This window comes from Oryzias latipes, chromosome 19, assembly GCF_002234675.1.
Source record: "Oryzias latipes chromosome 19, ASM223467v1".
Lineage (NCBI taxonomy): Eukaryota > Metazoa > Chordata > Actinopteri > Beloniformes > Adrianichthyidae > Oryzias > Oryzias latipes.
Genome location: NC_019877.2, coordinates 13,731,447 through 13,755,075, shown reverse-complemented (window position 1 = coordinate 13,755,075; position 23,629 = coordinate 13,731,447). Strand labels below are relative to the sequence as shown.

The 23,629-nt window shown below is 39.3% G+C and overlaps 3 protein-coding genes across 5 annotated transcripts; 1 reads left to right on the top strand and 2 right to left on the bottom strand.

Annotated features, from left to right (window-relative positions):
• Positions 1–3,424: 3,424 nt before the first annotated feature.
• nat9 (N-acetyltransferase 9 (putative)) lies at positions 3,425–6,768 on the top strand. 2 transcript variants are annotated; one of them, XM_004084272.4, is made up of 6 exons: positions 3,425–3,578; positions 4,109–4,218; positions 4,303–4,443; positions 4,525–4,584; positions 4,822–4,916; positions 4,981–6,768. In XM_004084272.4, exons 1-6 carry the CDS (start codon positions 3,502–3,504, stop codon positions 5,143–5,145), a joined length of 648 nt encoding a protein of 215 aa, XP_004084320.1. In that variant the 5' UTR covers positions 3,425–3,501; the 3' UTR covers positions 5,146–6,768. The 2 variants fall into 2 exon arrangements, with proteins under 2 accessions (XP_004084320.1, XP_011490773.1); XM_011492471.3 differs by having other exon boundaries at positions 4,109–4,443.
• A 2,774-nt stretch (positions 6,769–9,542) lies between these two features.
• Positions 9,543–12,967, bottom strand: lrrc59 (leucine rich repeat containing 59). 2 transcript variants are annotated; one of them, XM_004084256.4, is made up of 8 exons: positions 12,790–12,967; positions 12,555–12,664; positions 12,335–12,394; positions 11,541–11,699; positions 11,329–11,433; positions 11,180–11,252; positions 10,872–11,063; positions 9,543–10,782 (listed from the first exon to the last, which is right to left on the bottom strand). In XM_004084256.4, exons 2-8 carry the CDS (start codon positions 12,654–12,656, stop codon positions 10,508–10,510), a joined length of 966 nt encoding a protein of 321 aa, XP_004084304.1. In that variant the 5' UTR covers positions 12,657–12,664; positions 12,790–12,967; the 3' UTR covers positions 9,543–10,507. The 2 variants fall into 2 exon arrangements, with proteins under 2 accessions (XP_004084304.1, XP_011490772.1); XM_011492470.3 differs by having other exon boundaries at positions 9,543–10,785; positions 12,790–12,965.
• A 242-nt stretch (positions 12,968–13,209) lies between these two features.
• LOC101164451 (5-hydroxytryptamine receptor 3A) lies at positions 13,210–21,463 on the bottom strand. Its single transcript, XM_011492467.3, has 11 exons — positions 21,372–21,463; positions 20,926–21,006; positions 20,699–20,844; positions 20,208–20,252; positions 20,004–20,113; positions 19,104–19,273; positions 18,836–18,996; positions 18,533–18,743; positions 16,197–16,376; positions 16,020–16,087; positions 13,210–15,362 (listed from the first exon to the last, which is right to left on the bottom strand). Exons 1-11 carry the CDS (start codon positions 21,409–21,411, stop codon positions 15,141–15,143), a joined length of 1,434 nt encoding a protein of 477 aa, XP_011490769.1. The 5' UTR covers positions 21,412–21,463; the 3' UTR covers positions 13,210–15,140.
• Between the last annotated feature and the right edge of the window lie 2,166 nt (positions 21,464–23,629).

The window sequence follows — 23,629 nt, the reverse complement described above, 5'->3', positions numbered from 1 at the left end:
GCGCCACAGCCGGGACTTGAATCTTTGTAATGCGAGGCAAGAGCGCTAACCACTGCGCCACTGTGCAGCCCCAGTATTTCTTTATCCAAATAATTGTGACTAAAATACAACAGATTACAGGATGATTAGAATGGAACTTTAAATTCCAATTCATGTTTGTAACGTTTACTTTTTAGGAACAGTATCTATAAGGTTTTACAGAATAATTGTTAAACTTTCTGAAGAGAAAGCTAGAAAAATAGGGGAAAAACAGATAAAACATAGTTTTTTAATTTTTTATTTTGTTAAATAAAAATAAAATAAAAAACTGCAAAAAAAAGTTTATTCAATCTTATTTAGTAACTTATGGTACAGATAGAAACTAGGTTTTAACACTGGTGCTTCTTCGGCTCTCAACACAAGAAACCAGATCATGTAGGTGATTTTTTATATTAATTGTAAAAGTGAACTTTCAGGTATTCATGTTGAAAAAAGTTGAAGTTATAAAAAACACATGTTAGTCATCAACTATTATTGTTGACCACTGCTTAGGTCAAATGCATGAAATAATCTCTGCACAGTCAGCTGAGATCACGAGACTTTAGGCATAGAAAATGTTTTTTATGATGCAGTGATGTACAAATGTGAACCTGTACATGATATTAATCTCCAATATTTTTCCTCCTCTTTTGAATATTACGAGTTCAGATAATTTGACATAATTCATGTTTAAGAGAAGAGAAGTGCAGCCCATCAAATGTGTTTTTCTTAAACTCTTTTATCAACTCCAGAGAATATTACTAACTAGTCTCACTTTCCTTTGTTTAAATTAATATTTTTAGCTTCTATGTTACTTGAGTCACAGAGTCTCCTCTCAGCCACGTCATTTTAGTTTGGCCTGAAAAAGGAAACAGTGAAATAAGTAAAAAGGTTAAAGCCAAGACTGGATTCTGAATGCAGTCATAAAAAAATGCATAACTACCCTTAGCAAAAAGTAGTCTATTAAAGTGTATTACAAATACTTAGTGAATACTTAGGTGAGCTAGTATTTGAAGTTTACCTTTTTATACTATCTAAAAAGTTCCTGTTTAATCTGAAGAAGTATTCAGATAGTATACTTCCTTAACAACACATATATGGTCTATAGTATACTTGCTAGAATTGTACTGATACTCAAGTATGCATAATAAAATAACATTCAAGTGTAAGTGTAGCTACTTTTTTTCTGAAGCTGTAAAGACCCATCGCTCTCTGCAGAGTTCTGAAGAGGAACACATGGGTAAGGGGAATCCGGGGAACCAGAATTGAGTTTTGGTTTGGTCCAGCAGCATCATAACTCCGAAATATGACGGGATCTTTGAGACAGCAGACAGGATGTCATTTTTTGTGTGAACTCGAGCCTGACTTCAAGCTATCATGTTTTCTATCTTTGAATTTCAGAGAGAATCATTATGAAAGTTTGTAAAATCGTACTTGAAGTGAACGTGCTCGTTTTATAACAGGTTCTCTGCTCCCTTAATATTTATTCTATACTTGTAGGGAGAAATGCTTAGGCAGTAATTTTGCGCAACACTAGCAGCGTAGAGTGAAGAGAGAGGTGGCAAAGGCCAAACAGAAAGCTTACAATGAGCTTTATGACAGGTTAGACACAAAGGAAGGAGAGAAGGACTTGTACAGGCTAGCCAGACAGAGAGACAGAGATGGGAAGGACGTGCAACAGATAAGGGCGATTAAGGACAGAGATGGAAAGGTGCTAACAACCCAGGAGAGTGTACAGAAAAGATGGAAGGAGTATTTTGAGGAGCTGATGAACGTGGAAAATGACAGGGAAAGAAGGGAGGAAGATGTGGTTGTTGTGGAGCAGGAAGTAGCAGAGATTGGAAAGGATGAGGTTAGGAAGGCTCTGAAAAGGATGAAGAGCGGAAAGGCCGTTGGTCCTGATGACGTACCTGTGGAGGTATGGAAGTGCTTAGGAGAGACAGCAGTGGAATTTCTAACAAGGTTGTTCAATAGGATTTTAGAGAGTGAGAAGATGCCTGAGGAATGGAGGAGAAGCGTTCAGGTCCCGATCTTTAAGAACAAGGGTGACACGCAGAACTGCAGCAACTATAGAGGAATAAAGTTGATGAGCCACACAATGAAGCTGTGGGAAAGAGTAGTGGAAGCCAGGCTTAGGAAGAAGGTGGAGATTTGTGAGAAGCAGTATGGTTTCATGCCCCGTAAGAGCACCACTGATGCCATTTTTGCTTTGAGAATGTTGATGGAAAAGTACAGAGAAGGTCAGAAGGAGCTGCATTGTGTGTTCGTAGATTTAGAGAAGGCGTATGACAGGGTGCCGAGGGAGGAGCTGTGGTACTGTATGAGGTCGTCTGGAGTGGCAGAGAAGTATGTCAGAGTAGTTCAGGACATGTATGAGAGAAGTATGACGGTGGTGAGATGTGCTGTAGGTCAGACAGAGGAGTTCAAGGTGGAGGTGGGACTACACCAAGGATCAGCTTTGAGTCCTTTTTTGTTTGCTATGCTGATGGACAGGCTGACAGACGAGGTAAGACAGGAATCTCCCTGGACAATGATGTTTGCGGATGACATTGTAATTTGCAGTGAGAGTAGAGAGCAGGTGGAGGAACAGCTAGAGAGGTGGAGGTTTGCTCTGGAAAGAAGAGGCATGAAGGTCAGTCGTAGTAAGACAGAATACATGTGTCTGAACGAGAGGGATCAAGGTAGAAGCGTTAGGTTACAGGGGACTGAGGTGAAGAAGGTGCAGGAGTTTAAGTACTTGGGGTCAACAGTTCAGTGTGATGGGGATTGTGGAAAAGAGGTGAAGAGGCGAGTGCAGGCAGGTTGGAGCGGTTGGAGGAAAGTGTCAGGAGTGTTGTGTGACAGAAGAGTGCCAGCAAGACTCAAAGGAAAGGTGTACAAGACAGTGGTGAGACCAGCTCTGCTCTATGGGTTAGAGACGGTAGCAGTGAGACAGAGACAAGAGGCTGAGATGGAGGTAGCGGAGATGAAGATGTTGAGGTTCTCCTTAGGAGTGACCAGGTTAGACAGGATAAGGAACGAGTACATCAGAGGGACGGCTCATGTTGCCTGTGTTAGCGACAAAGTCAGAGAAGCCAGACTGAGATGGTTTGGACATGTTCAGAGGAGGGATAGTGGATATATTGGTAGAAGGATGTTGGAGATGGAGCTGCCTGGCCGGAGGGCAAGAGGACGGCCAAAGAGGAGATATATGGATGTCTTAACAGAGGACATGAAGTTGGCTAACGTTAGGGTAGAAGATGTTCATGATAGAGTGAGGTGGAAAAGGATGATTCGCTGTGGCGACCCCTGATGGGAAAAGCCGAAAGAGAAAGACTAGCAATACTCTATCTTGTCCTCTGGGGGGCGCACCTCACAGTTTGAAAAACAGCACACAGCCAGAGCCTTTGGCGCATGCGCAGCACGAGTCTCTGTGAATAAGGAAGTGCCGATGGTCATGCAGGGAGCGTAAAGTGTGCAGGAGTCAGCTGCTTTACCTTCAGTATGAAGATAAATGAAAACACGTTGCTGGAGGGACAGAGAGTCCTGCTGGTCCCTTACAATGCAGAGCACGTGCCCAGGTAACACAGTTGTCCTTCATTCAGTCAGCACAAAGAGACTCACCGTGACGTCGTATAGACTAACGTATACAAAAAAGTAAAGAAAATTTGTATAAAAATATTATATAAATGAAAAATAACAACGATGTGGTGCTGTTCGTTGCAATAAACTATTATTCTATTCTATAATTCTATTCTATTCTATGGCTTTGTTTACATAAATACATGAGAATCTGTTGTTTGTAGAAATCAGGTTTTAGTACGCTTGTTTCTGAGGAAATAATGACTAAGAAACCACAGCAGCATTAACAGTGAAATGAAATAGATTTTACTGTAAACATGAAATTGTAAATGTTAAATTGTTCAAAAAAATGACAAACATGTATCTCAAAATTTGGGATTTAGTTGAAAACTATTTTTGATGCAACCATCTTTTGGTGATTTTTTATTTTTTTTAGAAAATAGGATTTTTGTCTTCAATTTAAATGTATAGCCTAGAAAAAGCAGAGGCACAGAGGATGTTGTTTATGTCAGGGTTCTGTATCCTGCAGGTACCACGAGTGGATGAAGTCTCCAGAGCTGCAGCAACTCACTGCCTCAGAACCACTGACCCTGGAACAGGAGTACGACATGCAGAGGAGCTGGAGGGAGGACGACGACAGTACGGAGTCATCGGTCTTTGCACCAAAAACAACTCCTGATAACCAGACAGAGACAACATTTCATAACACTGTTGATTTCCCAGAGTGCACATTTATCATCCTGGATACACAGAAGTGGGCCGACCCCAGTGTTAATGAGGAGACCTGCATGGTGGGAGATGTTAACATCTTCCTGACCGACTCCACTGATCCCTCCCTGGCTGAGCTGGAGATCATGATAGCAGGTGACTCATGTTTATTAAGAAAACCTTTTCTAGCATTTTTTTCCTCCTGTGCTCAGTGGCAAATATTCTGTCACACAACAGAAGAGAGCTACAGAGGCAAAGGCATCGGGAAGGAGGTGACACTTATGATGATGTGCTATGGTGAGCAGCTGTTGCATCACTGACAAAATTATTACAACACATTGACAGTTATTCCTTTTAGTCTAGCGTTTATACTAAGATGATGAGAGTTGTGACAAAATCTAACATTTTTTGGCCACAAGCCTGAAAAAAATTCAAAAATCATCACTTTATGGAATAAATTATTACCTCCTGAAAACTTTTAATATTTTTGTTAAATTCAAATTTAGTGATAAGTTGTACACAATCTTCCATCAGGAGTCAACAAACTTGGGATCAAAAGGTTTCAAGCAAAAATTGGTTTGGACAACCACACCAGCATCGCCATGTTCAAAAAGCTGCACTTCCAGGAGGTTGGTAGATGTTCATTTCTGCTTTGAGGGGCTTTCATAATAGTCACGGCTGTTTCTGTTGTAGGTGTCTGTGTGTCAGGTGTTCAAAGAGGTGACCCTCGAGTTAACGGTGGACGAGTCTGTTCAGAAGACACTACTGGAAGAAGTCCAGATGAAGGAAAGGGACTACAGACAAACCTGCAGCGGCAGACGTGCCCAGAAAGGACAGAACGATACGCAAGCTTCCTGAAAGCCTGCAGCTCTAACACAGATCAGAATTTACAGGAACTCAGTATCTCAATGCAGCTGGAGGTCTGCCAGAGCATTTTCTATTTCCTGAAGGTATAACATAGCTGTGAGTAGCTGTGAGATTCCTCTAAAAGGGCTGTACAATTTAAAAAAGTGAATGTCATTTACACTAACTTTATTTATTTTTTGTCTTCTTTTTTTAGGGAAATTACGTTTTCTTTATAAAACGACTGTTTCCGTGAAGCGCACAGCTCGTTGAAAGTTAAAGCAGACTCATAGCATTCCAGCTGGGCACAAATCCCAACTATTAATTTATCCTCCATGATCAATTTTTAAACAGTGAATTAAATTAAAGGGACGCTCTCCATATATCATTACCAAATTTGAGTCCCTGATTGATCAAAGCAGTGGATGCAGTTTGTTTCTCATGAGGGGGAATGCCCCTCCCACTGCAACTTTATACAAATAAATTCTTTAAAAAAATCTTACAGTGAAATTTTTTGAATTTTTATACAGTTAAAAAATATGTTATCTTTGATGATCATTTCAGACTAAATTCAAACTTTTGCTTTTCTTTTTTAATATGAAATGACTTTTTCTTTATAAAGTGAGTGTTTCTGTGATGCTATGTTCACCCCACCCTCATCGACACACATTACAGCGACCATTTTCAATGCAGGGAAATGTGCGTATTGGGCTTCCATATTCAAAATTCTGATGTTCACATGTAGCTACGCACCTAAAACGCCATTAAACGCGTGTTGAAATTTAAGCAGGTCGGACTTTGACCAATCAGGGATCCTCAAATTTGGTAGTGATGTTTCGTCACTTTTAAATCACGGTCTGTTTAAAAATTGATCCTGGAGGAGAGATTAATAATTGCAGTTTGTGCCCAGCTAGAATTCTATAATACCAAATCTTTTTATGTACAGGAATAGAGCTGTGAAAGAAAAAGCCTGAAGCAAAATCATGAGATTTGTTCCGCTTTGACATCTTGTATCAAGCCTCTTCCACCTGTAGGTGGCGGACTTGCGCTAGTTTCAGGTAGCAACAGTCCAGGCCCAGGGGCAAACAGCGGGTTAAAAGAATGGGCATTTATCGCATTTTATCCTATTCACATACCCCAAGTGACCATAGCTCAACACTTTTCCTCATCTATTATAGCAAACTGTTCAGATAGAAAAATTCTTAGTTCACAAAAAAATTAAATGGACGCAAATTATGAATTTCAGATACTACCTACAGAAAGAAGCTTTTCACACAAAATACATATCAAACCAGTTTGAAAATTATTCTAAGGTAATCAAACATGAGTGAAGTATTTTCGTGAGGGAAAGTTTTAGTAATGTCATGTAATAAATCTAAATGCCACAATGACTATTTTCTACTTGGCATCATTACAAGTGACATTTAAATTCCAATGTTTGTAGCCAATAGAAACGTGAAGGGAATAAAACCTGGCAATGTCTAATTCTTTTACTTTAAGATCAATTGTTGAATTGTATCAAATATTCATATCTCCTTAATAACTTTGTTTCAGTGCAAAACATAAATGCAGAGACCTGCTGGAGTGTCCTCTACTGGTTGTGTATGACTTTTATTAAAACCCAGAAATAAGACGTGAGTGAGAAATTGCATTTAGTTCTGTTTCTAGAGATCTATACCATGGTCCGGGTGAATTCTCCATTCTGATTGGCTGCTGGATGTGACATCACACAGGGATAATGCACACCCAAAAAGGAAGTTCTGGGGCCTGTTTCAGAAAGGAGGTTCAACCAACTCTGAGGTTAAACTTGAACTCTGAGTTGGTCAATCGAGAGATTAACAACTCTGAGTTTTCTGTTTCAGAGAAGCTGATCCGAGTTAGATCAATCAATTCTGAGTGGACTGATTCGGAGTTAAGCGTGCGCACCGCGACTATAAGAAGCCATTATCAATGGAGCGCAGATATCACGAGTCACCATAGCAACTGTGGAAAAAAAGAGGTCTGCATATTTTTCGCCAGCTGAACTTGACGTGCTGCTGCAGAGTTACAGTGAATATGAGCACATATTCCGGAAGAAAAGCAACACCGCTGAATCTGCAAAACAGAGACAGTTAGCGTGGAAAACATAGCTGCTCAAGTTAATGCCTAAGTTTGCATTTAAATCATTGTTATAAAATATTGGCTGTAATAACTTTTTAAATTGCGTAAGGTGTGAAATAAAAAATGGCGATATTTAGGTGTACTTTTGAAGTGTTATTCCTGGTGTAATTGCATGAAATGCTGCATAGTGTACAGAACCAATCTGGGGGAAAATGCATTTAACGTCGGTAATGTTTAGAGGACTTTCTTGTTAACCTTCCCCTCTTGCAAACGTTGGTCAGTTTAATATTAATACATTCAATTGTGTTTTTAAAAGTGAACTTTTGTCTACCCTTGTATTGATCAAGTGATATAGGTCTATATGGGATTAAGAAAGTAAGCAGTACTAGCAAATTGTGTTTCCAAAAATTAATTGTTACATTAATCTAATTCAATGTCCCTGATTTTATTTTCATGTAGATGCAATCCTGCAGGAATTAAAAGAACATGGCAGCAGCTAAAAATGAAGTATAAAAACATAATTCAATCAGGTCAAATCTGAGCATGTCATGGATGGAGGCTTTGTTGACAATATTTGACATATGAAACATCTACATAGCAATACATATCTAATGTTTTCATTGTTTATATGTAATTGACTGCAACAAAAAACGGTAAAGCTCAAACAAAAACGTATGGGGAAATGACAAAATATCGAGTCTAGGTCTCAAAATCCTCGCACGGCGTAAATGTAATTCTCTATGAATTAATGCAGCCTCCTCGTCTATTGGGTCCTCCGAAAAAGGACAAGCCATTCTTGTCACTTAGACCGTCTCTGTGTGACGCAAATTTGGGCAATGAAGGTTAAAGCGAAAAATACCGCTTAGTCTTTAAAAAGGGGAGGGGACCGGCAGAAACCTTGAGTTTAGGGAATAAAACCTTCTCCCGACCAGGTTAGGTTCACAGCGTAAGTAACCATGGACACTGACTCCGAGTATAAGTTACCTCTCTTTCAGAAACGGGTTTGACTTACTCTGCTTTCTCTGGTTTAACAAACCTCCCATTCTGAAATGGAAAACCCAGGGTTTCCCTGATTTCAGGGTTAACGCACTCAGAGTTTACACATAACCTTTCTGAAACAGGCCCCTGGTCTCATACATTGAATGTTTTGTATCACTGCGCTGGCTATTTTGAAACAAACTTTAGCTTCATCACCTGGACAAAACAAGCAGTAAGAGGTGAACTTTGTCTCTGAACTGATGCTTTATTTAACCCTTTACGGGCGGCCGTGGTGCAGCGATCGACCCAATCGTAAGGTTGCAGGTTCAGGTCCCGCCTTGCACGCCCATGTGTCGAAGTGTCCTTGGACAAGACACTGAACCCCACCTTGCCTCTGGTGGGAGGTTGGCGCCAGTGTTCGGCAGCGGAGCCGCCGCCAGTGTGTGAATGTGTGTGTAAATGTGTGTGTGCATGGGTGAATGGGACTGTGACTGTAAAGCGCTTTGGGCCTCGGAAAGAGGGTAGAAAGCGCTATATAAGTATACGCCATTTATTACCTTTACCAACGTTAAGGGTTAAGGTATTTACCATTACCTTAACCCTTAACGTTGGGAGTTGGGTCATCTAGACCCACTAGACAGTGCTCTGAACCTTTTTTCTTCAATGATTTGTGATCTTCATGGATTACATGAAATCTTTCCACCTTTATCCACCTTTGTCATGGTAGGGAGAACACGTCAATGTAAGGGTGAGGTCATCTAAGATAGCACAAGGGATATCCCACAGTGACAATCAGCATATATTATCGCTTTCCTTTCCCGCTGCAGTCGAGGTCCGTGCCGACTCAGCCGCTACCACAAATTGCATCACGTAACAAATAGTTTTTTGTGAAAGAAAAAAAAAAAGCCATCAAACCGAAAATATAACAATAAAGTACAAACAACTTAGTATTTCTTTTGTAAGTGACCATGGCATAAGGTTAATGGCCTTCAAAGTGTGCATTATCAGGAATTAACGCGGAAGCAACCGTCAACGCGAAGCAGATGGCGTGCGTTAATTTCTGAACACGCACACTTTGTCGGCCATTAACCCTTACTTAACACATCCAACATTAATGTTCTGCTGCACACTTTTTAATACTAAGTGTTTAAAACTTAATGCTCTGCAAAAAGCAAAAAAGGTGTAAGGTCTTTTAAAACTTGACAGAAAAGATTTGCTTTAGTTGTTCAAATTTTTTTAAATTAACTTGACCTTTAAAGTACGGTTTAGGTTTTAGCCAAACTGCCCCTGATTTATTATATTCATTATTATGGAAATCAAGCAGACCCCAGTCACTCACTTCAGACATGAAGCTTCTTTATTGGTGAAGCAGTTTAAACGCAGATTTTCATATTTAAGTCTCACTCCTCAAGATAGTTAAGAAATAAATAAAACTTGGTGACAATCAAAAGCAGGAAAATGCAATTTGATCTTTACAAGCAGACTAAGGTACATGTTATCTGACCAGCTTTTAAACCATGTTTTTATAACATTACTTTATTTCTTAAACATATCCTATCAGAATAATGAAGAAAATATGATTAGTTTTTCACTAATCCACAAACTAAAAGCTCATTTTAGCTTTTTCAAATTGAGTTTTTTCATTTTTGTTAAACTCAAATCTTTGGGTTTAAACCTGAATCACTTGAATTTTCACGAATTATTTAACCAGTTAAAACATTAATCTAACAAAATGTTGTATTTTTTAAGATTTGACTCAAAAGATCATGAGAGAGGAACAGTGTTAGGAAGTTTGGGCTTATGTCATCAGTCTTGTGACAATCTTTGGAACAATGGTGAGCCTCTCGTTTTACATTAGTTGAGACTTAAAGTTTGACTCCTGAGAATATATAGGTGCTCCACTGCACATGCTCAGACTGCCACATCTAGCCTCTGTAGATGCTCATCGGACAGTGAACAGGCTTTAAGAGTCTAGCGCAGCACAAACAGGGCTGTTTGAGGTTTCACTGAACGGCTCTGCTATGTTTCCTGCAGCTTTAGCGGGAGACATAAAAGATGATTAAATAAGGAAAAAAAAGACTGTAGTACAAAGAGGGTACAAGAATGACAATTCCATAGGAATTTAGGACGGTTTCAACACATCTCCCCCTCAACAAACGTCTATTTGTGCAGACAATTTGCCAGTACCAACGACAGACGCTCTCCAGGTGATTTCCTGATGTTCCGGAGGAAAATTTCAGTCGTTCACAGGATAGGATGAAAATCCTGCCCCTCTGACAGCGAGCCGGCATGAGAGCATTTAGCTTTTGGATGTGGACTCTAGGAGCTCCTTTGCAGCAGAAGACAGATTCTGCGCCAGCTGTCGAACGACACCTCCCTGCACTTTGGCCCAGGCCAAGCCGTCGTCCACGGCAACATTGATTGGCACGCAGGCCGGTTCCTTCTGCAAGTCGGTCAGCCGGCAGGCGGCAACAGCCCCGGCCAAACCCAGCATCAGAAGGAGGAGAAGCTTGAACATCAGTCCGATAAGAGATCGCCGTGGTTTAGACGCAGGTTCCACAGCCGCCTTTTTGTCTGCTGAAACAAAATAAGACATCCATTTAAAAAAGAAAGAATTTAAATAAATGAAAAGCAATTCAAGAAACTGAAAACCTAAATCCCACCTGCTGCCTGTCCATTTCTTTTCTTTTTCTCCTCATTCTTCTTCTTCTGTTGCTCCTTTGCCGCCACAGCCGCCATCTGAGCCTGGTACTCCTGCCGTCTCCTTTCTTTCTCCTCGGCTTTTTCCCGCTTGCGAGCCTCCCTCTCTCTGGCTTCCCGTTCCCTCTGCTTTGCCTCTTTTTTCTTTTCCAGCTCTAAATAAAAAGAAAAATAAGATTTTTACAAGACATGCAGTAAATGGCAAAACTTTCCATTTTTTTGGTAAACCCCAAAACAACCTTCTTTAGACGATACATTTCTAGAAACTCACCTTTTTCTCTTAAAAGGCGCTTCTCTCTGGCGTGGTCCACCTCCTCCTGAATTTCTCTCATGTGCTGCAGAACCTTAAAAAACACGATGAATAGGTTTGGAGGTTTTTCTTCCAGAGCAGACCATTGGACTGATGTTCCTCTATCTCACCTTGGAGGCACACAGTTTGCACTGCTTCTCATCCAGACAGTCTCCTGCTGCCTTTGCCAAAGTGGGCTCCAGAGGGTTATCCTTTAGATCCAACCACTTTAGACTCTAAACAAACCAACCAACCAAAATACGCTCAGTCCGACTTGGTTACAACAGCCTCTTTCTGACTGACACAAATGGTGACAAAAGTGCAGACGCTGCACACCACCCACCCTGAGCTGAGAAAAACTGACGGGCAGGGTCATCAGCTTGTTGTTGAACAGGTCCAGGTGCTGAAGGTTGACCAGGTTCCCAAACTCATCTGGCAGACAGGTTAGCTGGTTTTTGCTTAGATCTAGTTTCACCAGGTGGGTCAACGAGCAGAATTCTGGCTGCAGGACAGAAACACAGCAAACCAAAATGTAAAAATTCTGATTTATCAAACACCGCTAAAAGTCCCACTAATCATATTTTGATCTATTTTCAATGCATTCCCTATAATTAAAGACCACCCAGCTTATATTCTACATCACAAATTCACGCTGATTCTTTTCATCTGCTCCTGATTCACAGCAATTTGAATAAAGAAATACTTAGGCAATTTGTGCTGAATTCTATTTATACTCGTCCTTATCATCAGGAAAATGTCACAAGAACATGCTAAAAAATACCAAGAACACAATTTTACTCAGGGTGGGTATTTAACACTACAAGTAGATGGATGACAGAGGAACAGGAATAATGGTAGAGAAAAAGTTTATTAAAATAAACGGCGACTTCTGTGCCTATCCAAAGAAGGGAACCTAATAGTTCATGGCAACATAAAGAAAGAGTTTTAAAAACTGTTTAGAGATCAAAACATTTACTTTATTCATGCGACACACGATATAATTGATACAAAAAAGGGAGTCCGATTAAATAAAAGTTCAATATTGATCCTTTAACAAAAACAAGAGATAATGCTGTTAAATGTATATATAAAAGCACAATAAATGACATATGTTGCTGATTTTGTACTCATACTTACAGAAAGGCAGATGATGTTATTGCAGGACAAATCCATCACTGTTGCTTTAGGAAGCTGGGCCTTAAAAAATACATACAATTAAATGAATATTATTATTATTATTGCAATTGTTTTATAGCAGGAACTATAGAAAGACACCAAACCAGTCCTGACTTTAATTAAACGTGTTACTTGTGTGTGTGTTTTTTAAATTAACTATTAATAAACATAATTGACTCACAAGCTCTTTGACCGGAACCTCAGAGAGGTTACACAGGCTCAAGTCCATTTCATTTCCACTCAGTTTATCCTTCAGATTCAACGCTTTGCTAGATTTGCTCATCCTGAAGCCTGTCAGGAAAAAAAAAACAGAGCAATATAACCGCAATAAACAAACAAAAGCGTGAGGAAACTTTAGAAAACTATGTCAGACTCCACAAAACACCGAAATCCACACATGACGACGAGGCTCTCACCTGATACGGAACGTTTAACAAAGCCGCTCTTTACGTAGGTCTGTCGAAAGGTTAGCACTGAAGGCCTGACTGATATATCTGAGGAAACCTTGACAGAAGAATCTCAGAAACGCTGTTAGTGTCCGCACAAACTGCCTCTCAATGAAAGTCCACGTCACTGATTGAGCAACAATGCAGGGACACCGCAGAGAACAGCGCCCCTCCGAGGCGCGGAGGAATGACTGCTATTACTATTTGGCCAAATAACAAGCTCCTGTTTTTCCATTTCCATAGTGCTCACAACGTGAAAATTATAGTTTTTGTTTTATTTTTTGGATAATAAATAAATACATAAAAAATTAATGAAAATTGATGCACATCTATTTTTTTAAAGAAAGACACTAAATAGTGCATTTAATTTTGCCTATTCCTATTCCAACTATTTAATTTTTGTGATTGATCATTTTTTGAGCCCCCGAGGAAAGACTTTGCAGGTCCGTTTGCGGATGACGTGGGAAGACTGTGAAAAGACAGACATGTTGCAATTAATGTTTTCTGATAGCGCTGCAGCTGTGTTTTATCTGTTTCCCCTCCTTAGAACTCAGCGCATATGTAAATTAGGGAATACCCAACAAACTTAATAAAAGAGGAGGTGACAGAATATGCGCCAGAGTGGAGAGCGATTGTTGCTGAGGATTATCGCTGTTCGTTTCTCCTCGTAAAAGGTACCTTTGGTCTGTCTTTCTTTCCTTACGTTGTTATTCTGATGTTGCAGGTTGTTGTAATCCAACACATGCTGGTGTATCACACACCAAATTCACAGTAACATTGTACATTTGCAACAATGTCTATTTACTACTACAAATGAAATCAAAACATATAATGGTTTCAAAAATTCCCTTTGATATACAAATGTGTTATTCTTTTTTAAATCCACTAATTTTATAATCCAGACAATTTTCTTACAAAAGCTTCTTGAAAACCAATTACAAAGAATAAAAACTCTATGGAATCTACAATTCCTCAATGATAACACAGTTTTTTTTATTTTTGTAGCCATTTATTGTTCTGTTACAGTTATTTTCCTCTACAGTCCCCCAAAGTAAAATGACTTTTCTTTAGCGTCTTGCTTTATTTTTGGCTTGCACAGTCCCTAACTAAAAATTTGGTTCAAGTATTTGTGCTGACAACACTGAACAAGAGAAAAGCCATACAAATACAGGGAAAACACATGCCACAACCAACATGCCCAAGCTAAATGTATTCATGAAAACTTGAACCTCAAAAACCCTAATGACTCTCTTTATTGTGCTCCTCTTCTAGCATTTTCCACTTACAAAAATGTCATTACACGTATTTTAACAAAAATTTCACAATATGTTGACACCTATGTGTTACATATTGCTAAACATGCTTTAAAAATGACAAATTAGTGGAAAATAGATGGTAATTTACAATGCTAATTACTGTTTGAATGATTGAGCAAGGTTATGAGGTTGGGAGTTAGCGTAGTCACAGTAATGTTTGTTTAATTGGTATCAGTCTGTTACAAACAAGGTTGGGAATAACGGGTATTATGAATATGCTGCTAAAGATTCTAACGTGGCTAATGTGAAGCGTGTTTAAAAAAAGTTAGTGTCAATGTAGCAAATGTTTTGAGTGGTTCACTTCCACCAAATTCATTGTACGGGTAAATAGTATTTTTGTCAACTCTTGTACCTGTACGTTTGTCACTCTGTCCAATCATACTCAAACTCACCAAAGTCAGAAAGAATGCACCAAGACAAGCATGCGCGGTGCGCCATACAATCTGGTGGCCCCTATGATGTGGAAAATATGGTAGATGTTTAGGAAAACAAATCATGTCTGTTCAGTTCATTATGATATTATGACAGTTTAGGCACTGGCGGCAGAGCATGACCAATATATATGTTGCTTCTCATAAGTTTATCATCAAAAAAGTGATAGGTTTTGGATACTTTTAGGTCATATTTATATCCAGTAAAACAAAATAAAAAGGGAGATGAGTGGTAAAAAGTATTACATATTTTCTTGTCATTTTTTGCCTTTTGCAGTCTTTTCAGTGCAGAGTTTGAGTCTCGGGAAAATCATATAGTTGTGGTTTGGTGAAAATAGTGCTCCTAAACAATAACCCCAGATGTTGTCAAAGTTTTCTTGATTTTCACATTTTCAAATTACACTGATTTTGGACTGCTTTAAGGTTCACTTGCAAGAAAAATGAGTTAATTGTTTTTCAAAATATACTTCCATGGTCCACCCATCAGATCAGAAAAAATTTCACACCAATCAAGGAACAAGGAAAAGAAGTCTCATCCAGACCAAACTGCTCTGTTTGGAACATGCGCTGATTCCTATGACATCCACTCACAAAAGATGACGAGTAAAAATATAGAGGCTACTACAATATAACAAGTTCCAAACCCTTTGGAAATCTTCACTGATAATCTGGTCCAGTATCCTACTTTCAAATCATTCTTGCTACCTAGCAGAGTTATGGTTTTCTTCATGTCCTCAAGCTCATCTGAGACTTTCTCCACTGCAAAGGACATCTCCATCAGCTGACTGGCGTTTTCCTGCAGAAGATATTTATTTAGTTGAAATCTTATCAAAGTGAGAACCTGTTAGTCTTTTCAGCAAGTGAGGGTTATACCCAGAAACAAGAACCTAATAATTAAACATTGCAATTTATAAAATTAGGAAGTTTAATTAACTCCCCATTACTAACACAGTGACAGAGTGGAGACTCTGCAATGACATCGGTGGGCTTGCACAGAAAAAATGGCTGTCATGAGATTCATTCTTGTGATTGGTAGCGGGATGTGCTCATTTCTACAGTGGCCCTACGGGGTAACACCAATAACAGTCAGAGTTGTTTGTTGCATCCTTTTGGCCATTTCTGAAAAAAGTCAAGGTTCTATGACGCCATAGATGACCTAATGGCCAGCATAAAACTATAGCTTCAAGGTGAAATATTACAAACCATCAAGTAACACAACATCTAATCCCTGTTAATTTACAGTTATTGGTTTTTTTCTTGTGCTGTTCGTGTCCGTTTTTTAAACTTAGGCCATTTGAAAACGTATTGTTTAAATTTGAAAGATTATCAGTGTCAAAACCTAAATGGGTTTTGTGTTTAGTAAATACACACTATTGAGGCAATTCATTTTTGACTTAAATAGACAAAATGAACCATATTTATAAAGGCTTTTTCATAACTTAGAAGCTTTTACCTCTTTGGCTGAACATGGGTTTTCCTCAGAAGACTTATCACAGACAGGCTGACAGCATTTCTTCACTGCTGTAAAAATATAGGGGAAATGCAGAAAAGAAGTTGTATAGAAATTGTTGTGTATCATGTGGAAAATGCTTTAATGTCAAATATTTGTAAATTGTGAAGAAAATCTGACCTTTAAGGCCGTTGATTAAGTAGGCTTTGGGTTTCTCACTGTTTTGCTCCTCGTCTGAGTTTTTGTCTCCATTAACTTCACTGTCCTGGGCTGTTAAATCTTTATTCCTCAGATATATGACAAAAATGGTCTCCAAGAGGCTGAGTAGCATCAGACCAAAGATTCCAATGCAAAAGAGGACTGCAGGGTGTCAAAAAGCAGAGTATTTCTTTTCTTTTCACACAGTTCTAATTACACATTTTGCTTGAGATTAATTTCCATGATGTATCCTATATAATGATGTATCCTGCCTTACGTCAAGTTATATAAAAAGTTGATTTAGTCTGAAAATAAATAAAAAGGACTTAATTAAACATTTTGTACTTGTTTTAGAAGTTGCATTTCCTTGACCAATGATTACCGTAATTTGCGGACTATTAGCCACCACTCCTTTCATACGCTTTCAACCCTGCTGCTTTTTCAATGATGCGGCTAATTAATGGATTTGTTTGACAGCCGCCGGGAGCACTCATGCAGTCTCGGAGGGAAGACTGAATGCATGATCCAACTACCAGCAGCAAGCCTATTTCTTTTAAGACATACTTACAAGCAGCCAAACAGCATGGACCTGACTTCAGGTTATGACACTTCAGTCATGGTGCAACAAAAAGAAACACCCATGCTCAGCCGCATCCCACAATCCTATGGTGCCATTAGACCCAACGTGAACGTGACTGCCACCACAATATGATGCAGCTTTCAAGTTAAAAGCAATCGTTAAAAGCAGTGTGAAAAAATCCACCATCACCAACGGGTTTGGAAAAGCCGGTCTCCTGCCTGACGGAGAGGACAGCGCAAGCTCAGGAGTGAATTAACCTCCGAGTCAGAGCGACACTGGCCCATCTATTTACAGTAGCAGCTCCGTAATATATATGAGATGATCTTTTAAACGTGTTTTTATTATTGTTATGGTTATTATGAAGCCTGTTTGCTCATCATTTTGTGGTCAGTGCTTTTTTGGGGCAGAAAGAAGCAGGAAGAACGGTTAGGTGAAGGCTAACATGCGCTAACAACAACATCTAGCCTGGATGAACATAAATCGATGCGGGAAATGCTGCAATCTGCAGCTTGGCTCTACGTAAATATGTGGGAATAACATCAGCCTATATTTTGTCAGGACACGACTAGAAACACAAATCCACGTGATTGTTGGAAGGTTTCTAAGGACTGAGCGGCATTTTGCTTTGAAAAGCTCACACCGCCCCAAAGCCGCTGTGTGAGATGGAGACATGTTCTCCTGCTGCTTGTATCACAGAGAGCTGCAGGAGAGATGGCAGTCTGAAGGCTGCCACACGTAACAAAGCAACCTCCCCTCCCCTCAAACACAAAACTTATTAAGTCCGGTTGCTCTGCTCAGAGACACGGTTCGCTCAGTCTACTGGCAGCCGCGCTCCGCGCTCAGTGACCGGACGTCAGGGGGCACGAAGTGCTCCTCCCTCGCAAGGGGTGAGACAAGGAGGCCGCGGGGCAAGGGCGAAGCGCAGAGACGTCCGCGGAACAAGTGTGTCACTGTTGTGCAAGGAAACTTCTGGCGCACGTGCTGCGCTGAGGCGCGCGTGCCGCACTGAGGCGTTCGCTTTAAGTCACTGCTGCTCTCTTTTACTGGCATGTTTTTATAACCAGCCCTGTTTCATATTGATGCCGTGGAAGGAGAGGAGAGCTGCTCTCCCGTTCTCTGCTCCTTCCGCTGCCGCTCGCTGCTCCTTCTTAAACATGCACAACACGGTTTCAGCACATATACATCCTCGATCTATAACACAGTGTGGCGACCTGGGGGTTAGCCCCGCCTTAAGCCTCTAAGACTCATGGGAAGTGGGGAGTCGCGGGTGTAAATTTCCTCACCATAACTGAGGGACCTGTGAGCAGAAGTGAGCTGCATGCTGTTTGGCAGATGTGGATGTGTTCAAATTGATGAATTAATGCACTGCCAACTCATCCCTGAGTGGGACAGAAGCCAGTCGCACAGTCTGTGGGTCAGGAAAATCAGTGGTGGGCCAATAGTGTTAGTAACAGCATGGGGCTTGTATACAAATGCAGCTTGTGTTTGTAAATTGCAACTCAACTTGCGAATTGAGTAGGTGTGGCTTGTAACCAGGTGCACTGTGTAACCTGGAAATTACTGTAGGTACAGTTGAGGTATTCCAGTAGACTCAGTAAACCACTAAAGAAATCCCATCACAAGCTGTGTTTCCATTATATGCATCCGCAAAATGGATCTGTTGGACCTGTGCACATTGGGATTTGACTTTGGACAGGGACCACATGTTGGCTAAGAGCAGGGTTTTAAATCACTTTACCTACAAGTGGAATCTTGTCCGTTGAGGATGGCAGAATCTCATTTAGAAGAAGTTGCATCACTGTCACAGCGAGCAGTACGGTGACTTTGAAGCTGAGCTTCTCGCCTCCATCATCCGGGATCAGGAAGGAAGCCATATCCAGAATCATAAGGAATATGATGGGAACCAAAAAATTGAAACAATAGAGCATGGACCTCCTCTTCATGTTGACCTTTAAAAAAGATACATTTTTATGTTTAACAAAGAAAAGCTGTTGTTTACTTACAATTACTATATTATTAGGCTTACAATGAAGCTACTTACAGTGTAAATGATTGTGGTTTGGTTTGAGCCATAGAAATCCGCGACTTTATGAGAAACAAACATGTTGAGAAAAACCCATTCAAACTGTGTCTTTATGATTTCAAGAGACCACAGCGTTGCATGTGTACTGTTTTCATCCGCTTGAATCATCATCTCCTCATCTGAGTGAAAAAAAGAGATGTTTCTACCACACTTGTGTATGTATTTTGTTTGGCTTTCAATGAGCTCAGTGGGTTTTGTCACAACAGTTCAAACAAACAGGTCTCACCATTGTGCAAGACTGACTTGAAAGTGAGACTGCAGCTCTGAAGGTCAAAGGGGAATTTGTAAGCATGCATCTTGCAGGTACTGATGATCACCTGGTTGTTTCGGAACTCTACTTTCCCCTCATTATGGATTTTAAGTAAAGGACTTGGGGGGGCTTTGTCCTTCTCTGTCCTATAAAGAAAGAAAAAAATAAGCTTAGCACTTAAACAATGATATCAATAATTGGTATACTAATATTAATTATTTTTTTCTCCTTCTTTATTCAAATCTTAAAGTCCTACTCCAATCATAGTTTGATCTATTGTAAAATCCTTCCAGTGTTCTTTTAATGATAATTATGCTATTTTTAGGCAAAACAAAAAAAGATCTTTTTTAGGACATAGTTTCTGCAGAGCCACAGTAGTTTCTTTGGAAAGTCACCTTTGATTTGTGGGCGGGACCGTTGGTGCAGAGTAAGCTTGCCCCCACACCCCTTCAACCATCTGTTTACACACTCTCCCGCTAGCTTACAACCCCTCACTCACTCAACCTAACGATACCCGTGCAACAAATATGGGGAGCAGTATTGGAGTTTTGAGCCAGATGCCAGTTTAAACGAGGAAAACAAAGACGTGGATCTATTTGCCTGCAAGTGGAACAGAATTGAGTGGAGCTTTGAGCTTATGGCCTCAACTTTAGCCTATGTGACTCAACTACAAACTTTTTCAAACTGTATTTTTGTCTGCTCTTGATTCACAACAATTTCACTAAAGAAATACTCAGAAATGCAATTTCAAGCTTATTTTTCTTTATATGTCTTTTTTTTAGGAGAAAAATGCCACAAGAACATGTTAAAAAGCTATTTTCATCAGAGTGGGTCTTTAAATGTTTCAATTCCAAAGACAAACGCTTGTGCACTTACATCTCTTCAATGGTGAGGTCTGGTTTCCATAAAGCTTCAATTGGAACAGCTACCGATGAAATTCCACAAAAATCTTCCTTATTCCAGGAAATGTAATCATTATCCCACTCCTTGACAAATCATGATTTTTGGATCAAGGAAAATGTGGTTAAAGTCTGTATGTGAAATTAAAGATAATTCAATATTTTTTCAGAAAACACTCACCATGTAAATCCAGACATATGAAATAAAAGTCTGATCAATCTCTCTCTGTAAATAAAAAAAAAAAATCAATTTTTATAAGAAAGGGCAAAAAAGGAAATCAACAGAACATGGCAATGAAACAAGGCTGTGGCATAATTTCATCTTCACTTTCCATGTTTTTATAGTTTTTCAGGCCAATCTCTCCCTGTATTCTCTTCAACACTATGTATTTCTGCATCTTGAAAGCTGTTGTACAAACCCGTCTCCACCCATTCTGCCTTTGGAAAGCATCAACAGTACCACTGACCCTCCAGCATCATGACTTTGGCGTATCCTTTTCCCCTTCATGATCCAGAGTTTTATTACCAAAGGATTCTTAATGTCCAATACATTAATTGTTTTAAGTGCTATTGTTTTAAAAAAATTACTACTGGTACTCACGTTAATTTTAAGATCTCTCCTTATTAAAAATGCAGTAAAAGAAAAATAAAATCGGGAGTTTTAAAACTTACCACATCTAGAATTGCATAGACCACCATTTCCAGGAACACATTAGTTACTTTTTTGTGGTCTTTGACGGGTCGACTCATGATAAACAGATTATTGTCTTTTGTCAGGTTCAGGAATCCTAATACCTCGCTGTAACTGCAAACACGCTCTACAGCAAAAACAACATAAAGTAAGTTTTGATTTTATTTGTATTTTCAATGTGAAAGAAGGCATTGAATATGAGCTTTACCTGTTTTTTCTGCAAAACTCTGGTTGAAGGTCGTTTCCTCATTAGGAAGGTCGCCTGAGCCTGAAGACAACCAGGCAGCATCTGAGAATGAGATTGTATCAATTCTTGTTTTAATTGTAATAAAGTACTTTATTTATTTCATTACAAATTCTAAAGTTTCTTTTTCAGGCTAGAAATCAAACCTGCAAGGCAGCAACATTTTCTCTCTAATTGAAAAATATAAAGCCAATATGACACAGTATCATAATACATGTTTCAAGAATCTTGAGGTTTTATCCTGCTGAAAGCTCACAATTAGACGTAACCTGTTGTGTAATAGAACACCATAGTAAAACATAAAACTAATAATAAAATTCTACCAAAAAGGTATAATATTTGCTCTTACATATAAAACCTTCTAAGAAAGAAAATACAGCAATAGATTTGAAAAACTTGTTGCAGCTTACCTGGAAGGAGAAGCAGAAGAAAGGAGTGTGCCAGCATCATGGTGAGGATGGGCTCTGTCTTTGCTCTACTTGCTATGAGTTAAGATTGCTTGAGTACCCCCCCCCCCCCCCCCCTTGATTATTTGCTCATGGGCAAATCCATTATACTCTCAGATCAAATGTCATTACATTTCTATTGTCTGTGTGGTTACTTATAATGCTGACAAAGTGAACATAAAAGCATGAAACCATCTCAAAAATGAATTAAACTTCTGAATTACTTCTATATGGCGACTTTTATAACTGTTGTGTAAGATTAAATAAGTAATAATTAATTTTTATTTACAGTGAAAAGGAACTCCCTATTTTATGGCTTATTTCACTTTTTTATATATAAAAAAGAGTTAATAGTACGTGCCTAAAATTGATAATTGGAAGAGCTCAGGATTCAGGAGCCACATGTCTGTCCAAAGACCATTCCTCTGCACAAATTTGAGGTCAACTATTAAAGAAAATGACGAGATTCATAAAAAACCTCAGTATAATTTCCATCAATAGTTAAATAAAAAAAGAGAAAAAAAAACTTCTTGTAGTTTAACCTTTTTAGAGCATGGAATGAATTACTGGCTGTACACGCCTCTAATGGTTTTTATCTCCTTGCTTAATGGCATCAAAGTAACAGTTTGACCAACTTCACATTTAAAAATATACATAAAGTGCATTACAGCAAAACTCTTTACTTATCCCGTCAAGAGGTCACCGCTCTGCTTTCAGTTTTTTGCCCAATTTCTGAAAGCCACGGTAGAAGCCAAATAGTTTTTTTATACAAATAAATGTACATAAAGAAATGTAATCTAAGTTTTGTCCACCTCTTTTACAGCTCTTCATGTGAAAACAACACGTCACTGGAGTCAAGTGATGGTTTTCCACCCGCGGGGCAACGCAAGCACTTTATGATCAATTTTCAAGTCTCAATCTATCCTGCATTGTTGAATGTAACATGGAAAAACACCACTCAAGTTTATAGAGAGCAAATTTCATGAATCTCTTTTTAAATATTAATTCCAACCATTTAGATCCAAAGACAATAGATGGAGGCAGTTACAATCATGGATTTGTGGTGACTAATGCAAGTCAGTACTCCATTCCAACTCTTAGGTCGCTATCACAAATCAAAAGTAATGCTCTTTCATTTCTATTTTACATTTAGAGACATGAACAAGCTTTGTTAACAAAACACAAACTAATTATGAAATGAGACCGTGGCAAAATGGACTTTTTGTATATTACTGTTCATCCCTTAAATGTAAGTAAGTAAAGCCTTAATTAAAACTGCCTTTACTGGTGGATCCATGCATGTCGGTCAATAAAGAATGGGCAAAACTATACGGGGCATGTAGGTGACCCATACGAAATAGCAAAATTGTTGACTGCTCTGTGAGCCTATAGAGCAAAAATGTTCATACACGTTTTATGATGCAAGCAGGCTGCAGGCAACTGGTCATAGCAAACACTTAAACAGAAAACAAAGGGAAAAGTAAGGTTGAAGTAGCTGAGACGCAGGCGTGTTGTACAGATTTTTTTGATCCTGAGCACAGTGCAAGAAGCCCATTAGTGCATTTCACCGGATCAGTGAGTGTTCCTTGCGCCTAGCCTGACTGTTAGAAATAGAGAAATAATACAAACTGTATTTTGTGGGAGAATCAAACAGGCATCCTATGGGCGCTTACAGTACATATCACCTGCACACCCCGTGTGTGCGGCATTTGCGTGGACTTAGTACGAAGCCGGTACTCACACCTTACAAGACTGGGGTGTGGTTTAGGAGTATTGGATGACGGCAAAGCCTGCACACCATAAATGTGGGTAATTTCCAAATACTTCACAATACACTTACCCAAGGCACAACAATTCTGTGTTCCATTTTTATGACTTCCCTTGAGGTAGCCGTTTAAGTCTAAAAGGAACTGCAAGACACCTGCTTTCCTTTTAAGATGCAGCCATTCCTCTCTATGACCCAAAAAACCTGCAGCACATGGATGAGTCAACCAACCAAATGAATGCATATGACTTAGGCTTGAGTAAAGTTGATTTATGCAACACTTTCACAGAAAGAATCACAAAAGGGTTTGAGAACATGGGTAAAACCACATCAGAATAAAACAAGAAGCAAAATGTAGTAAAGAGATAAATATATTTACAATAAAATAGACCCTTGAGGTATACCACATGAAAGCTGCTCTGTTTTAAAAAAAATGTTTTCTTTTACAAAAACACTG

Coding starts and splice junctions, on each gene's coding strand:
- nat9 (XM_011492471.3), top strand. CDS start 3,502: ATGAAGATAAATGAAAACACGTTGCTGGAGGGACAGAGAGTCCTGCTG. Junction 4,444..4,524: donor GCTGGAGATCATGATAGCAG/GTGACTCATGTT, acceptor GTCACACAACAG/AAGAGAGCTACAGAGGCAAA. Junction 4,585..4,821: donor ACTTATGATGATGTGCTATG/GTGAGCAGCTGT, acceptor ATCTTCCATCAG/GAGTCAACAAACTTGGGATC.
- lrrc59 (XM_011492470.3), bottom strand. CDS start 12,656: ATGAGCAAATCTAGCAAAGCGTTGAATCTGAAGGATAAACTGAGTGGA. Junction 12,395..12,554: donor AGGTTCCGGTCAAAGAGCTT/GTGAGTCAATTA, acceptor GTATTTTTTAAG/GCCCAGCTTCCTAAAGCAAC. Junction 11,434..11,540: donor TCAGTTTTTCTCAGCTCAGG/GTGGGTGGTGTG, acceptor TGGTTTGTTTAG/AGTCTAAAGTGGTTGGATCT.
- LOC101164451 (XM_011492467.3), bottom strand. CDS start 21,411: ATGATGCTGGCACACTCCTTTCTTCTGCTTCTCCTTCCAG. Junction 16,377..18,532: donor GGACAAGATTCCACTTGTAG/GTAAAGTGATTT, acceptor GACACCCTGCAG/TCCTCTTTTGCATTGGAATC. Junction 16,088..16,196: donor CTTAATCAACGGCCTTAAAG/GTCAGATTTTCT, acceptor ATATTTTTACAG/CAGTGAAGAAATGCTGTCAG.